Genomic DNA, 18,700 nt, shown 5'->3' with positions numbered 1-18,700 from the left:
TTGTTATTTGTACAGTGTCATTGAATTCAATTCAAATAACTTTATTTGTCGATTTGAACTGAATTAAATGAACAACGTACAAATGACAAAGCTTGTAATAATTTGAATGGAAGCAAAGAGCAAGAGAAGAATATTGTCATTTTGTCATCAGAAAGATGACAAATCTGATTGGAGGAGCTTTCTGTCTGTGCAGGTGAGCGCTGTATTTTATCTTGCACTCCTTTGCTGGGCACATGAAACTGTTGGAAACACAGAACAATGGAAGCTTCTTCTTCACTGTTCAGCCTAGGATGCAGATGTTTCTTTTTCTCAGAGTCTGGACGGTCTGGGACAAGTCACAGTCTGCTAATGAGATTGCTGTTCTTTACATTTATCAAACTACTGCACGATACGCATCGGATGAGTAAATTAAATACACTTGTATAATAATAAAATGATCACTTCATTAGCATACCATCATATGTAAAAGAATTAGGATTATTCAAATCTGTGTCCACCATTTAACCCAGGTTGGTATGTGCATAAGATGAGGTAAAGTGTAACTATCGTAGTTTTATTAATTTAAGTTTAAACTAAATAAAAGGCACTAGCATCAAACAGCCTCAAAAACAGCTCAGACGTTTTACCTTTAGTAATTGTAGAAAATACTATCTGTTAAGCAAATAATTGAAAGAAAATAGGCAGCTTCCAATAAATGTTCTCAAAATCCTCATAAAAAAAAAAAATTGTTTGAGGTCACTTCCCTATTGAATCCCATGGCAAAGTGACCCCAAACTTTTGAACGGTAGTGTATATAAAATGATTGCTGGTAAATTGGAATTTGTTTTAGACTGAGAAGCTCTCCATATGTCATTGTCCTCTCATCAATTTTCTCAAATGAATAATTATAACCATTGCACACTGTTAAAAGCAGAAAATAAAATATATAAGCCAGTCTGATGGGATGCATGGGGTCTTGGACTCAATTACATGGGTCGTGGAAGCTGCACTGAGAGCCTGGTGATTGTAGAGATGATGTGACCAGAGTAAGGAGGGGAACATCATTAAATTAATTTGTGATCCAACATAAAAGTAGTTTGTTGTTGAACGTGCAATATTTTAAAACAGCGTCAAGCCTAATTCAATTATACAGTGAGTCCAAGGTTTTTGTGATGATTTTATTTGACAGACTTTGGTGTTGTTTACGAAGTTGTGCAGACATACTGAACTCCTTCTCACCTACACATAATGACATAGACATTACATCTCTGAAAGTACATTATTCAACACCACTAAAAACCACATCAGTGTTGACGAAGACTTCAAAACCTTCAGCACATGGACGTTCTCCATAATATGCCAGAACTGTCTCCACGTCTCGGCTCAGATGTTCAGCAGGAAGTGTGCGGTTGCTGCCTGTTGCCCACAGCAGGCAGGAAAAACCACAGAGCTTCTCAGTCAGAGCCGCCAGAGATAATATTTTGATGTAATTCTATATTCCTTACTTTCTGTGCAAACCATCAATTATCATATCCCAGAAAGGTACTCTGGATATTTTACTTAAGGAAAAAAAAGTTTACATTGTTATTCATTCAATATGAATTCTCTGCAGTTTTCATCTATTTTTGTGCTTCTATTAAAAATAGTTCTGCTCTGATCTACTACAACATGCTCTATAAGTGTGTTCTCATGTCATGTGATTTTCTGACCATGTATTATCAGTGTTTTTTTGTTGTCAGTGAGAAAGTGAGTAGTAAATTTATCAATATTTGGTAACAGTTTGATTCATCATACTTTTATAAAAGGAAATGTGTGAAAATGGCTTTTTATAGTTTTAACGGACAGAAAATTTCTAAGTCATTCTGCAAACTTGTAAGCAGTTTCAATTCCTCAGAAAAGAAAAACTACAAATAATTCCCCAAATCTCAAACCGCACCTTCGATTATTAGATTAATTGAGCTGAGTCGCCATCAGGGACATGACACACTTCCGTTCAGCTCCTCTGCTCGCTCATGTTACAAGAAGCTCTGACTCCTGCTGAGCTCTTATTTTTCTGTTATATTTGTTGGACAACGTCTGTAAGTTTAAAAAACATCCCTTGCCCGTTTTAGTCATCACAAGTTATATTTAGCTTTGCAGAGGGAGCTAGCTGTGTCATATATTGTATCTAGGAGCAAATCAGAAGAGATGCTTTGCTTTCAGACTATAGCTGACCTTTTTTGAGCAGGTTATGAAAGTAGTGGGTGGATACAGTATTACTTTTTCTCCACTTGACCTTAAAGAGAAGCCTTTCCTTAGAAATCAAGTGGTTTGAACCTGGGCCTAATTTGTTTCTTCCTGGGTCAGACTCTAACACAACATTACTCCAGGCTTCGTTTCAATGTTTCCAAGCAGTCAGCAGACATCTCACTATGTCATTCTCCTGACGAATGGCACAATTCTTAAAAATGCCCTATGTTCATGATATATATTAGTGTAGCAGGAGCAATTTACATTTTTTGTAAATTTGTGATTTCAAAAACAAAGCTTTGATTGCTGACCAGCTCGTCCCTGTCTTCACACGCATTTCCACCAGCATTAATGGCTGCACAAAGTACAATGGCAGTGTGCTTTAGCCATCTCTGTAAAACCACAGTCAAGGTTTCAGCTGGCTCTTAAAGGCTACATTACATTGATCGTGTATCAGATGCAGTCTAGTTTTGAACTCACTGAAAGGTTGGAAGCCGCCGCTCTGCAGCAGAAGCAGAGAGGAGAGGCGAGACACATTGACATCCTGCATTATTGATCATCCAGTTGGGGAATACCACGTTAAAGGTTGGCACAAAGGGAGAACTGGCCTTCCTGCACTAAAAATAAAACACTCACACAATTTTTTCATGTTTTGTTGTGCCAGAGGTGGTGTTTGCGCTCCGGAGAGCAGAGCAGAGGGAAATGACAGCTCTAATACCTTTGAGTTGAGGGATTTCCAATTTGCCTCCTTTCTAATAACTGCATCCCACAGAGGCCCTGAGGGCATTAAGCCTGTCAGTCACATGTCTGTGCCTCACAGCGATAGTATTTGCTGCTATTGTGAGCTTTGTGGGCTAAAGGATGACAGAGAAAAATGGTTAACCTTTGGGGAGAACATGACAAAAAGTCTTGAACAGTGAAAATGCTTTGCATGTGGGAGAGTTTGACAGAAATTCCAATGCCAGGACTTCTAATGAGACCTAATTGACGCTGGTAAAAAAGGCAGAAGAGAAGAGTGGGCAGAATATTCTTGTTCCTATTCATGCTAAGAGATAACATGAACAGCAGTTCTCTTTTTAATGGGCTCATGGCAGCGTTGTAAATGCTGTGATTTAAATTCAACTGAGTTGCTACCTTTGGTTTCCTCAGCTGCACCTTTGAATGCTACATGTGAATGTTTTTGACTTGTATCCTTATCTTATCACAGCGTACTGAACTCCATCTGTGGCTCAATTATTTTTACTGTGCTGCAGTTACAGAGAAGCATGCCATCGAATAACAAATATGACTTGCAGATTAATTTAGGAGCTTTGACAGGTCATTTCAGAAGTAAAGGCAGAATTCAGTGTGCATCTATAGTGTTACCTTGAGCTTCATTGGATATGATGTAAAAACAAGTCAAAAGGAAGACAGTACAGGGCTGCAGTTTTCAGCTAAATCTTTTTATTATGTTTTCATCCACTTATTATTGCTTTTAAGCTCCCTGCAACATGGAGTGTTGGGAAAAGCCTCATTTCTGGGTGTAAAACATTTAGCCCAGGAGCACTTGACATCTGCACCCTCCATCCCTGTCATACCTCAACCACTTCACTTCTCCCGTCCATTTATTTTTTTACCTCTGCACATTCAAGGTGACATCAATGTGCTCCCTTTATGATTACAAAAACATTCAGTTTAAAGAGCTACTGCTTTAATGGGAATAAATAATTTGGTTACACAACTGACTTGCTCATTACTTTTGCTTTGTGACATGTTTTATGTTTAAGGGATTTCAGTTTAGTGAATACCTGCAAAAAAACAAGTATAAATATCTAAGGAAACTAGTACCAGTAATTTTGGACATTTGCCTCTAAAAATACTAAAATGACATAAATTTTTTACTTAATCTAGCTTTTTTTTTTTTTTAAACGAGGCATGAATTGATAAACTGTTACAGATGGATACGATAAAATTAATACCAGGGTTTAATTTATCAGGTGAATCCACATTTTCTTGTTTAATTGGGAATTTCAGTCAGGGTTTAAGAAAGAAAGAGATGAGAAAAATCTATTTACTATGCTGTCTTTCTCCAACAACTCTCCAATTATCTTCCAACTGAGTCTCAGGGTTTATTTATCATAACAGACTTCCCACTCAGATGTATGCAAAGTCAAGCTGTAATGACTGTTAGATGATGTAGAGGTGATTTTTTTCTTCTTGTTCTGTTTCTCCGAATCAAAATACTTTTCTTTAAAAGCAGTAATCCTGTTGTTTTCAAAGAGTTTCAAACAATGCAGCAAACAGAATTAATGCAGTACAGAAAAAAACTAATTTCCCAGCTCTGCCTTAAAGCCTTTAAGTCTGAAAACTCCCTAAACTCCAAAAAAAAAAAACCCAAAAAAACAGGAGTGATAAAACAAGGAGATAATGCTCTAAAACCCATGTTTCTGAGACAGTATCAAAATCATGAACACCTAACATTAATGGCTGCACATTAACCAAAGCAACAGCTAGATCTGCTCACGTTTACCTCCCCCTTCACCGACGTTCTTGTTCTTTTCTTTCCATCATCCTTATCAGGTGCTCTGCAGAAACTGAGGCTCTTCTCAACATTCCCTCCATCGGCCTGACCATCCAATATCACTGAAATCTGGACATTTCCAGAAATGTTTGTGCCACAGTGAAGAATCATACAAAATAATGTTTTGACATTGACTACTAGCAAAAATAAAATGTGTTCCCTCATTAGTTTTGAATTCTACAGTAATTATGTGACATCAACAGTGCAAGAGCCATTACATGCACTCTGCTAAGCTTTCTAGTCCCTAAAAAGTACATTAGATCAGGAATTTCATTACAAAAATACTAAATCTGTCCATCAGCTAATAATTTACACAATGAAGTATTTTTAGTAATGGTGCGCTGTGTCACAAGTGAATGGAATAATTTGTTGTCCTGAAATGAAGCCCAGTGCAAATATGGGAGGTTCTGACAGCAAGTATTACATTAGCCGTTGATTGAGGAGCATGGAGGAAGATCAGCTCATCCTCCTAACTCCGCAGGGGAACATTAGTGTCCTCCTGGCTGCTCTCCAGCAGTTCATCCTCTGAAAAACTAATGTGAAGGCAGGTATCATCCAGAGGAGATAAGAAGGGCTGCAGGTGATCACAGGTGTCCAAGGCCAGGGTGTTGGATTCAGTTGGGGATGATTCAGACATCAATGCTTTATCTCTCTCCTCTAGAGGACTCCCACACCCACTGGAGGCTGTTAAAAATGTCCCACGGTCCCCGAACAAGTCGTCATTATCGCGCAATGGAGACAACAGGGACTTGGTCTCGGAACGGACTCCCGAGTCCTCACTGGCCGAAGAAGAGCTGCTCTCGCCATTGCTGAGAGAGTGGAAATCTGTGGATGACAGGGAGCTGGGGGTGATGTCTGGAAATGAGAGGCTGCTGCTGCGGCTCTGGGGCACTTCATTAGAGCAAACCTCTGCAGGATTGGACACAGTTGTGAGCTCTGACCCTGGGAAGAATGTCCTGCTGACCCTCTTACGGTTCATGGATGGTGGAGGAGGGTCGAGTTTGGGCACTGTCTGTTTACACCTGCCAGACAGAGAGAGAGAGAGAAAAGGCACTTATTAGTGATGAAATGCTGTATCATCATAGGGTAACATGAGAAGTTCTCAACAAACCCATTAACAGTTATTGTTCTTATTTACTAATAATAATTTTCCTACCATGTAGGTACATAAAAAGAAGCTTCAAGCTAATTTTGCTCCTCATCAGTCACATTATACTTCATTAACCTGAACACACTTAGTCATCAGCTGTTACTACATAGGACAGAGTCTCTCTGGCTCCCTGTTGTTCTCGCTGTCAAGGAACTTATCTACATCCCGCAGCTCCCCTGTTGTGAAAATAGAGGGGCAGTGGAGGAACAACAGCCAAAGCCTGAGGGATGGGGGTAAGGAAGCAAGGAGAAAGCTGCAGGCTTTGCTACAGCACACAAACCAGAAATAGCATTGCAGTCGCTGATTTCACCACAACAATGCCATGACAAGCACCAGTGCACACATCCACGTACAATTATAGCCTCTCTCTTGGAAAATGACTTCTGACCCACACCCGATAACAAGTCTCGCTTCCTCTTGGACTCCTCCCAGTTACATGATACTGGTGGGTGCTAACTGCGAGTAATGAACTCATGTGACTTAATGATGTCGTTACTGTCTGCTTTTGTAGGAGGTTGATACGGACAGCTGCATAGTGACAGACTTGTAGGGGTGGGAAAAACATCTCCAAGGATAATTATCCATCATTTCCCAAACCAATGAACAGAGCAACACAGAGGTGTAAAAAAGTCAAGCTGAACTCCACTGACTCAAGTGCCACAGGGGGTATCATTAGTCTTTACTTGCCAAGTTTAGGTGTGGCTCGAGGGAAGGCAACGTGAAAGACTGCTTTCGCTTCAGAAAAAAACTGAACAAAAAGACATTGGCAGGTAAAGTTTATTCGGAAATAAATCGGAGGTGACAGAGTCAACAGAAATAATACCAGTTCAGAACACGGTAACACATGCAGTTAAAGCTGTCATGCCTCCCGTTAGGATCAGATTGGCATTTTTTGTCAAAATGCCTGGAGTGCTGTTAAATCACAACGGACACCAAAAGGTTTTTAACCTTTTAATATCAGACTGCATTCAGATTTCTCAGAATTAGACCTCGTCTTTTTTCCCCATTTAGTGCCATCTTCAAGTCAAAAATTAAGTCTATTCATAGATTCCTCAAATGGAATTTAACAGGAAATGAGTGCAAGAAGAGCTCATAGATGTCCTCAGGCAAATTGATGCACTTGGGTCGCTCTGGATAAAATAGCTTCTTCGTGGCTTATAAAGACCACTGGCTCAATTAACAATATGATAATGTTGCAGTTTAATTTTAGTGCTGTTTTTCTGACTTAAGAGTAGAATTCTCTTGTTTGCTCCATCCTTTTCCCTCATTATCATAACTTTGACTTAGCACTCTGTTCTTTTCCACTTTATATACCTCTGCAGTGTTATACTTTTTCCATTATTCTGCCTTTCTATTGCTGCATCACTGTCTCTATTCATCTCCCTCTAGTCTCATCCGGCCTACCTGCAGCTTAGCTGCTGCAGTTTTTTTCCTACCCCTTAGCTTTTCCTTTTGACGTTTTGGACTGTCACCAACAGAAAACAAATTAAGGAAGATTGCATTTAAGTGGCTTTCTCTCCTATTTATTCTAATAATCTATACCATAATTCTATGACTGTTGCCATTCCAAATGTAAAATCAAATGCTGCTAAGTTTCGTTTTCATCCTTTTAATATAGATTTACATTAGCTTATGCTTAAAAAAATAGTGATTTTGTGTTGTGTACAGACCCCTGAACTGCTGTTCTCTGTAGTTATTCCTCTCTTAGGTACTCGGCCTAATCTAGAAGAATACCTTTGATTAAAAAACAAACATAAGAACTCAAACTGTAATTACTGTACTATTTTTTAACATTAGCTACCAAACTTAAAGATTTTATGACGATAACTCATGGCAGAGTGATAAAATTTATGTTACTGCTGAAGAATATCTTTATTTATACTGTTGCTGTGTTTGATCAGAAACTGGTTTCTGCTAATTTCTGTGTAATGTAAAAAAAAAAACTGGATAGACTTTAAATTTGCTTGCACATCGACAGGTAATCCATTAATTGAGGTTAAAATGGGATTTAAATTTAATAATGCAATTGCACAGCATTTGCATAACATCGACTTGCATATTTGTTTGTTTATGGAATATGATGCTATTCGGAAAGGATGTGGGATTCAAACAACTTTTTATCTATTTACAGACTTTTTTCCCCCCAGCTACCATAATCTTTTAACTCCAACGAGTTTGTTTTCTCCAGCAGCTCTTCTTCTGGCTGCTGGTCACACATGCAGCAGAGCAGCCTGAAAGACTTCTGATGCCATTTGTGAGGATGGGGTCTATGACAATCTCCATCTGGAAGAGGGTTGATTCAGCAAAAATAAACATGCATGTGACAAAAATATGCACAGCCTTAAACGTTCTAACACTGTAAGGTAGGTACATAAAAATGTGACAGTTTTACTGCACAGGCTGAACCTCTGCTGATAATAAATCTTGAAAAGAGCAATTTTTCTCCTCTGGCAAAAGTGTAAGAGGCACACCAGTGAAGGGAAGTGTAGAAAACAGAGCTGCTATGCATAACACACAGTGACTTGCTGATTACCACAATGCTAATGTGATTCCAAATTTGCAGAACCACATCCGTGTGTAAATGTGGAGGCTATTATGCAGTCACTGACTGGTGAAACACCCACACTGTTCATCCACCACATGCCCAGTCCCATGCTTGTGCCACAGACACCAGTTCCACATGCTGGTTATCATGAGTAATACTCACATAGAGGGAGGAGAAGGGGCAGAGAGGAAGAGAGGAGGAGGAGAGGAGGAGAGGAAAGGGGCTTAGGCAGTGGCAGAGAGCTCCCCGGTCTCCCAGGGAGAGGAAGGCTGGTGCAGCAAACGATGAGGGTGGCAGGGATGGGGACAGGACGATGGAACGCATGAACTTTGGGTTCAAAGCAGTGGCTGCTGGTTTTGGTGTTATTCTGGGGTTTGCTTTGTTTGAGCTCAGACACAGACTGACGGAATAGTTAGATGAGGAAGAGGAGGAGCAGGAGCGGGTCCTCACACCTGTACCAAAGAGAGGCAAGAGTTAGACTACAAAGGATCGGGGAGGTCAGTAAGGGGAAAGGTGAATATAAAGCCCTGTGACCCACACAGTGAAATTAGAAATTGTGGACCATTAAAAACCACTGTGTTGAACATTTCCAACTTTAGTCCTCTGTGGCAGCATATAAAAAGATAATTACACAGGAATGTAATCAAATAAGTAGGTGGAGCCGCTGGTTTTTAAGGCATTTTAATCTACTTTCAATCCCTATTTAACAGGTCTTCGTGTTTTTAGTGTTGCACAAGGTAGAAACATGCACAGTGTTGGTGTTTTTCACTCAGAATGATATGGTGGATGGGTTTAAATATGACAGGGAGGCAGTAGACTTGATTGAAGACAACGATATAATTTTTGGCCAAGCTGACTTCTATGTGTATTGCATTGGAAAGTTGAAAACAGCTCAACTTTCCATCACATGTCTGATCTTGTGCTGATCTTGATCTGAGGTTGTGCTCACTGCCCACTGTCAACCATTAAAGCATTGCATCCATCAGATTCCTGTCTGACAGTTCACCTTGCTTAGTATCTACACTGGATTGCACTTTTAACTTTTTTAGGAGAGGTTTTCCAATCTTCAGGAAGTTGTTTGTCAATAAAATGAGTAACAAAGTGGAAATCAGAAGCAGGATCATATCTACAGAAAGCTTGTGTTACATTTAATAGTGACTGTGGACCCCAATGTTGGACTCAGGAGGTAAAAAACTGAGGAGCCAAAATGTCATTAAGCAACCAAAAGGCCAAAGAAACCCTTAACTTTTTCCAAACAAGAAAACTGCACAGGACTGCCTACCATGGTGCCATTCCTGTAAGGATCTGGCACTGATCAAAGGACACCAACAAGTTTTTATACAGAGAGAAAGAGAACAAATCACAAAGAAATGGCAGGTGTGACAATTGGCTAATTTAATGTAGGTGTGCGGGGAGAGCAGAAAAAGAACCCCTTGAAACAGACGGAGGAAATGAAACATGATCAAAATTCATAAAACCAAAGAAAATACCCAATGAAATCTTCACAAAGCTTAGCAAAGAAAATCTAAAAATCAGAACAACAAAGAAAGACGAAGACAGAACCAAAAGCATAAAAATCAACAAGCTGACAACTTTGATCCACCTAAATGAAACCTGCTGCATGGACTCACAACCTGTTACTAACAAAGGTTTGAGGCATTCAACCAATATGGGTTCCTAGCACTAAAAAACAATATTAACATTATTTTGCTTATTGATATTTTTCCTTTAAATGATTCAATGACTCAAAATATGGCAAGAAGACCCAATGCTGAGATGTTTTAACTTGCCACATTAAGCTCACTGCACTTTGGTGATGGCAAACATTCACTTCAACATTATTTCTATAAGGTTTTGTGATGTCACAGTTGCATTCATTTACCACTGAATCTTGCATTGATGAAGGGAAGACATCGTTTTAGACATGCTTTGTGTCTGAAGCAAGACCTGACAAACTGAGCAATTTATCTGCAGTTTTCCAGGTGGTGGACCACTGACATATTCTTTATTAGTCTCATAATTTATGATTCCATATGATAGGACACACTTTACTGACCCCTTGGGAAATTTATGTTATAAATGTTGATACAAATGTTGTGCATGTAAAGGTCTTTGCAGTTACAAAAGGTAATAAAAAGGAAATAGAGTTCTTTCTATTCATATATTATTGCATGGCCATTTCAAATAACATATGTTGTACACACCTAAACAAAAAATTTATTACCAGCCATTTAAAGTAAAAAAAAAAAAAAGAAGCGTTTTTAAATTATATTTAATCTGCAGTCTGTTTATTGTAGTTATATTGATTTATGGTAGGAACAAATCAGCCATTCCCTCAAAAATAAAGTGTTTATTCTGTTTTGCAGTAAATTGTCAGTGGAGGTTTTCTTGAGGAAACATGCAGCATCAATGGTACAGTCCTAACGGTTTCACTTTTATAACACCAGAGATAACACCAGAGACTTTTCACTGTGGGGAACTGTGTATTTTTGGACTAATTAGATGTCACAAGAAAGTCAAGGGAGAGACCTGAGGAGCAAAGGTGTTGTAGAAATTATAGGGGGGTACCCTGCCGTGTTTGAAGCCCAAACAGCTCATGACAAAGTGCATTTATTTACTTTGTTTAATGGTTAGAAACAAAGCAGCCAATCAAAAGGATTTGATTGGTTTGAACACTTTTCATAAAAAAAGACCAGCAGGAGCTGAATCAATCAATAGGTAGAAATAGGAAAAGGGAATCAGTGAAAGCAAGTTTCTATGACTTCTCTAAAAAGAAATGTTGCGTTCTTTTCACTCAAATCTTTAAGACAGCACAAAGCTACAGAGAAAAAATCAGCAGGAGGCTGTTTTCAAATCCCACAAGGGACAGTGTGTCTTTGCAAAAGCAGCTTGCTTTAGTGAAGAAATTATTGCATTCATCAGAGTGTGTCAGCGTAATGTCTGTGTGGGAAGTTTAGCAATCTGGGTGAATGAACTTGAGACTCAGCCGAGTGTCTGCAACACATAGAAAGTCAATTAATTGTCCTAAAAAGCACAGCCCTGCTTGACAGTCTGTCAAACAATCTTACACTTTTTTTATGCTTTCTGGATCATCACATTTAGCCCAACATGAGTGAGAAAGCATGGATGAATCCTGCTGCAGGTCCTCAAATTGTTGTAATCCGGCATGTAAAAGTGTACAAATCTAGCAGACGGCACTGGCTCTGCCTAAACGCCAGGAAAACTCATCCATTATGCTCCCATAACATCCCTGCAATTAAATTAGAGTTCAACGAGATCTGCTGGTGCAGCTCTGGCACACAGGCCATGATATTGATGAAGGGGCAATATAAAAAAGGACAGATGGGAAGGGAATATCACAGATAACACCAGGAAATGTGATTATGCAACATGCAATACAGTCAGAGGAAGAGTTGAAGAGAATTCAGTCTGTGCCATGCCAGAGGAAAAGATGACTCACCTGTGAATAATACACAGGTTGAGTTTCATATAGCGGTAATTTAGCCAACATGTGCTTGTCTCTGCTCTGTGTGGGCATGCTATAGTTGAAAATACACCACCTCTATCCAGAATGAGATTTCCCAAAAAACTATATTCTGTAATGACTTTGGCCATCCTCTGACTCAGGTCAGTGTTGTGGCTACAAAAAAATATTTTCATCCTACTATAACATCCTGTTTTGGTTCAACTTTGGCTTTCCTGTTTGCTGTGTAAAATGTGACTCATTACATGGTTAGCTGTAGTGGTCAGTGAAAGTACACATGCCACAGGCAGCCATCATAAAGTACAAACCTATTTTCAATGGAGTCTGGATGCTGTGCAATACAATTTCTTTTTTAACAATGCAGTGAATATTTTTTTTTATTAATGTAGTGCAAAGAGATAATATCAAATGGATAATATACAAGTAAACACATGCAACATATTCAATTTTATGCAAAATTCAACCCAAACATTCAATTCCACTTGTTCCTTTGGGGAGACAAGTGTGCAAACCACTAAACCCGAACCATTAAATAAGATTACACACATGGGAATTTCCTGTGAAACCTCTGAGCCTCTGACCATATGAGATTTTTTTCTTTCAAATTTTAAAGAAAGACATATTGGTTATAGCATGCATATTGGGTGGTGCTTTTAGATTTATAAAGCAATGGAAGATCTTGCAAATAAAAAAAATGGCTCAAATATGTTTAATTGTAAGTTTTTTCTTACATATATATATATAAAAAGAAGTTTGAAATACTTAAAAACCTGGTGAAACATCTCAGAACTAATTAGGTTTATTTTAAACCGAGGAGTAAACATGATTGGGTATAAAACCACCAATTTGGTGAAATCTCTGTATGCCAGAGAAAAGGTTGTAAACAAAGTGATGCCACATTGAAACAGTCTAAAGTTTTTTAGTGGATGATAGTGGCTGAGAATATTCCTCAAAGAGAGTGCCAGTCATGTCAGCTTGTCACCGCATCCACAAATGCAGCAGATGTGAATGAGGACTTTTTTTTTAAAAAGGGCTTCGATTCTAGGAAATTATAAACTGGGGGGACGATTAGATAAAAAAAAAAACTTTTTGAACTTTAAAACTGTGTCTGGCTGGCCTTCACTGCTCGGCCCATCACAATTACAGACAGTTAACTACCAAAATTAGGAGGGATGCATTTCCCTTGCTTAGGGTTGATAAGTCCCTTACTGCCTTAGCAGGAGCTTGATGGTTCACAACACTACATGTGGTTAGTGGGTAAAGTCAGGTAGAGATGGCTGAGAAGGATAAGTCAAAAACAGCATTCTGCAAACCATTTGGGGTATTTGAGTTTAATTGCATGCCATTAGGGTTGTGTAACATGCCTGATACATGGAGCTTTTTGGAAATTGCTGCTATCAGTCTGTGTTGTTGTACTTAGATGATGTTATATTTTTTAACTGACAGTGAAACAACACAACAGTGTTTAAATCATGTTCAGTGATTAAATCAGAAAAGTGGCTGTGGTGCGTGATTGGAAGAAGAAAATGATCTAGTTCAACTCCAGTTATTTTTAATGGTCGCCAGCTACCGTAGGAGATTTACAGGTGGCTTTTCAAACATGGCTGCCCCTTTAAATCGTCTAGTGGCTGGACTCTATCCTCCTGGTTAAAAAAAAAACTTAGAGGACCTCTAAGTGAATTCTGGGATTCTTAGTGTGAGCAGAGCCCATCCCTACTTATCAGTGTAGCTATAATGGATAGTATCCCAACTTTTTTGTCAACACCCTAGCTTTGCACTATAGATAGTGGAGGAAGCTGCACACTGTCCATAGTGAAAAACAATGCATGCATGAAGGTGAAATGAATTAATAATATGAAGCAAACAGGTTCCATTGCTCTGTTTGATGAAGAAGGGAGGTCATAGGGGGTAAGACCAGGAATAGAGAAGACAGCTAAGGAGTATCTTTTCGCAGAACATAAAACCTGGCCACTCAGGCCATAAACATAACCCACTGGGGAAATCCAGAAAACAAAAGAAAATGGAAGCAATAAAATTTGCTGTGTGGTCGGGGAGGGCAGGCGCAGAAGTGTGACTGCAGCAGAGGTGATGCAAAGGAGTTCAGGAACAGAATAACATAGAGGAGATCATTTCTATTCCTCCCTGGCTTTTTCCTTTGTTCTTGTATTTGTGAAATATTTGAGTGACTGCATCACATTACCACTCCTAAAAGGTCACAGTTGTTTGGTAGCAAAGTTGCAATCCAGTCTTCTCTACAGCAGGAAATTAATTGAGTTTTCTCTGTGCAGTAACAACCTGGCATTTCATTATTTTTATCTGGCATTTTTGTGTAAGCCCAAGATAACACTTTATACGTAATATCTGTATATATAAATATCACTCAGAAGAGGGCACAACCAGAGGCAAAAACAGCAGAGATGAAAAAGCCACTTTAGTGAAAGAAGTGTTCTGGTGGTACGTCCCTATGCTGTTGCATCTTTCAGAACTTTCAAGACATAAAAATACAAACTACCATGGGACGATCTGGAGAGAGAATCACTTGTTAGCTTTTTACAGGCCTTCGTTCCTCTTTTCAGGGTGCTGTAATCACACATCTGTAGAAGAAAACCGTGATCCAGCTGTAAATAATGGATTTCAATGATAAAGATTTTCTATCATTTAAACACACCAAACACAGTTTTTAAAAATCACATTATCAACAGCACCAGAATAGTTTTTTTTTACACTCGAATAAGTATATCAAAAGTAAGAAAATCAATCACAGACTCTGAGAAAGGTCTATGAATACCTATTGCTTAGGTTGAACTTCTGGATTATCAATCAGTTGGAAAATTTCAACTCAATATTAATGTAGCAGCCAGAATACCTGCACAAAGAGGGACATTTTAACATATTAATCCACTACTCTTGTCCCTTCAATAGCTACCAGTTCAGGGCAGAATTACCTTCAAAATCATCTAACCCGTGCATGAATCATTTAATGGTTGGGCTTTTCAGGACATCTTTGGCCTGTTCTTTCAATAAAGTTGCCATTATATTTTTAAATAAAAAGAAAAGAGGCCTCACACGCAACACACCTGAAGGTGAAACTAATATTCAAGTGTAGAGTAACAAGAGGCCTCTCCCTGGAAGAGATTTCAAGTTCCCCTTTACCTCTCCTTCAACTTTTTTCTTGTGCTTGTGTCAAAAGAATATATTCCAGCACATGGAGCAGGAGAGAGTTCCAGCTTGTAAAAGGATCGGCGATGGGATTGGCTGGGAGTCAACGCTGCAGGAAACCACAGAATGTGAGTTTGTATAAGCTGCAGACTCACAAACACAAGAGTCATACCATCCAACACACACTGCTGTGCAGTTAAATCAAAAGTCAATTTTTTTTCCTTGTCTGCTTTAAAATCAAGTTTAGGATGCTCCCCTTAGAGAGTTCTCTGTGGATTACTTTCAGAGTAAGATGGAGAGAGAAGACAGTTAGTGTGCGAATGAGAACACCAAGAAGGAGGATAAAAAGAAAACCAGTTTGTCATGCTTCAGAGCTCTTCTTGATCTCATGTAGTAAATGTTTTTCTTCTTTTTTTTATTTTTTTAGCAAACCCAGTCTTTGTGGTGGCTCTAAGAAGATTAAAAGCTCATTAAAAAGCTCATTAAAATGTGATTATAAGCTGCGGCTCTACAGATGCATTTAAGGCAATGGTATGAGCTGCATATAACATACCAGAGATTTCTAACATAAACTAAGTCGGCGGTGCAGAAGCAAAAGCACTTCACAGGCTAAAATATGCAAGATAGCAAGAAATAGAAGCGCAAATATCCCTAAAAAGCAAAAGGAAGTTATCATAAACTACTCCTCCAGAAAGACAATTCCATTTTTTCTTTCCACACGCACTTTAATAACTTCTTTAAATGAGTTATTTCCTGAAAAAGAAATATTAGGATGGGAGTTAAAGCTGACGGAGTTCCCGTGTTTCTCTTAAATCTCATTCTCTCTCACAAGCTTCTCTGATTTCCCACTTTCAACCTCAGACCTCATCTCTTCTTTGTTTGTCTAACTCCAACCTTTTTTTTCTATATAATCCCCTGATTACAGTCGCTCTTTCATTAGCTGCAGGCAGTTTCTGCTGCTTTGAGCTGTTCTCCAGCAATAACAGTAAAAGCTAAAAGAAGTGTAGGTCATGGAGACGCCTGGTTACTCCAAACACAAACTGACTGGTAACACAGTGCAAACTGCATATGCACATTAAGGGCTTTACATGTACATAAGAGTTAGACGTAATGGTTGATACTCTTCATGTGTGCCCAACATGAAGCTAAGCTAGTGTGATCAAACATCCTCTTTTACCCGGACATGTCCTCCTTGTAGGGGCCAAATGCTCAGCTCAACGCTGATAATACGCCTTGGAGTCCTTCAAAATATTAGACAATTTGTTCAGATCATTTTATGACTGGTGAGTAAAACATTTATTATGATATTACTGTTTAAAACTAGGGCTGTCAAAAATAATGTGTTAACGGCATTAACTAATTTCACGTAATTAATTCCATTAAATTAAATTAATTAATTAATTAAAAATTTTAACGCAATTAATGCATGTGCGGCCTGACAAGCCCCATATATCCATCATTTCTCACGTTTTGCACCAACGTGTCTGCTCTAGAGGATCTCTGGTCATCTCTGTGCAGCGATCAACTGAGCGGTTTAACTCTCTTGTTGCGTTTATCATTCAGCTGATGAGGAAACTAGCGGTTCATGGTTCACATATTTACCCCAAAGTGGATTTATATATAAATTCTTTATTTATTCACTTAGTTTTTATCGTTATTGCTTCCAAAGAAAAAAAAGAAAAAAATTAAGACTCTTAGAGCATTTCGAAGCACCACACTGAAAGTGGACTGCAAGCCACATCCAAGGTTATTTTTTTCATGTATATACACTTTGATTCTTTTGCCAAGAAAAACATAAAGTTGTTTTTATATTGTGGAAAGTAGATCCAGTGAAACGGCAAAATTGCTGACGTGTCCTCTTTTTAACCAACTGAAACCTGCACACCCTGGCTAAGCCAGCAGGTGCTTGAATTAGCTTAGCACAAAAGAGAGAGGGGGAAAGAGGGTCTGGTTCTGTCCATCTTCTTGTGTTTTAGGATTAATTTAAAGGTTCTTTTAGTGGTTTATAAATGTCTTTATGGTCTTGGGTCTACTTATTTATATGACCTGCTTTTAGAGTATGAACCCTTGTGGTCCCAAAGTTCCTCTGATACTGGCCTTTTAGTTGTTGCCGAAGTCAGAACCAAAACCTTTGGTGAGGCCTCGTGGTGAGCACTTATGCACATGTGGTGAAACAGACCTCCACAACACAGAATACATGAGCAAAGACTAGGATGAACACAGATCCACATTTTTAAAAGTTTGCTTGGCAAAGCCACGACCCAACTGAAAGCCAATGTTGTGAGTAACTTGGGTTCATTGCACATATCTGAAAACACAATAACAGATATAAGTGGGCTTAAAGTGTTGGTTCATTTACTTCAGTTATCTATAATACTCCTAAACGTGTAGTATTCATTGGCGGAGTCTGTGTTCTGTTTCTAGAAACAGAAATAATAAGTTGCATGTTGTGGTAACATGCAGCATCCTTCTGCATTCTTCACAGCAGAGCTTCTTACCATGGATAAATGTCACCAAGAGAAACTCTAAGCTGGATAGATAAAGTACTAGTAACCATAGCAACAGAGGCTTTTTTCCAGAGTTGATGAATATTTTTTAGTTAATTTGAGCTACTTTAGTGTGGCTACAGAGAAGTCCAATCTCATCCTTGCAAAGTCTGTTGTAGCACAGGATGTGCAAAGTTAAGTGGCTGTCACAAGATATTAGTCAAATGCCAGTCAAAGAATTCAGTGTAGGCTGAGACAAATATCTTAGAATAAGGCCAGACACTTGATTTAATGGGACATATATAATAGATAATAGATAATAGATAATAGGAAGATGTGTATATTTGAAAGTGCAGATGAGTAACTGGCATTGCAACTAGTTAGATAATGTTTAATAACTGGTAACTACAATCCAACTTAGAAGCACACAACCCCAAACTCAGGGTGTTCAGAGAGTTCTAATCAGCATTATCTTATAAAACATGAGAACAGCAGTCTTACTTCTCATCTGTGCTGGCAGAGTCTCTGGACATGAACGGGACGATCTCGTTGTTGAAGCTCTCCTTGCTATTGGTGTTGCCATTGGCCCTGATGAAAGGGTCCAGGTGTGTGACCGAGGCTTCTGGTTTGGTGCTGTTCTCCAGGTTGAGCAGGTTGAGGTATGACTCAGCAGAGTCCACCTGGGTGGGGGACAGAGGTGATGTTTGGAGTGGCCATGCAGGTGTGGAGGTGATGAGTTGGTCCAGGGTCTGATTGTAGTGATTCTTCAGATTCAAGGATAGAGATTTTGCTGATGTAGAAATGGAGCTGCATGCTGACTGCTGGTCATCTGGAGTGGACAGAAAACATCACTGAGTAACCCAAATGTTGCTTTTTCTTTTTTATGATTCTGCGTCTTTGTAATGATCGTCTTAAGTGCTGACTCGGGAGAAAGGAAGAGACGGCACGGTGCCAGTCACTGCACTCAGCCAAGCCATGTTTAAGATCAGCAAGATAAACACTTTCTGTTAAAGGGGCTGACATGATTAATGCAAGAATGTGTCCAATAAAAATACACACAAACACACACGGGTGAAAACACAATCGATGTGTAAACAGATTTATACAT

General features: G+C 38.9%; 1 protein-coding gene across 2 annotated transcripts in view; it reads right to left on the bottom strand.

Moving 5' to 3' along the window:
- Positions 1 to 3,629: 3,629 nt before the first annotated feature.
- si:dkey-34e4.1 (carboxyl-terminal PDZ ligand of neuronal nitric oxide synthase protein) overlaps positions 3,630 to 18,700 on the bottom strand; it is a 53,323-nt gene continuing 38,252 nt past the window's right edge. For both annotated transcript variants that reach the window (XM_041969673.1, XM_041969674.1), the window contains 2 exons: positions 18,094 to 18,421; positions 3,630 to 5,790 (listed from right to left, as the gene is read on the bottom strand). In XM_041969673.1, coding sequence (XP_041825607.1) covers positions 5,238 to 5,790; positions 18,094 to 18,421 — 881 coding nt within the window. In that variant the 3' untranslated portion in view covers positions 3,630 to 5,237. The remainder of the gene's footprint in view (positions 5,791 to 18,093; positions 18,422 to 18,700) is intronic.

The sequence above is a fragment of the Melanotaenia boesemani genome, chromosome 19 (assembly GCF_017639745.1).
Source record: "Melanotaenia boesemani isolate fMelBoe1 chromosome 19, fMelBoe1.pri, whole genome shotgun sequence".
In the NCBI taxonomy this organism is placed as follows: Eukaryota; Metazoa; Chordata; class Actinopteri; order Atheriniformes; family Melanotaeniidae; genus Melanotaenia; species Melanotaenia boesemani.
This window is presented reverse-complemented; position numbering and strand designations above follow the sequence as displayed.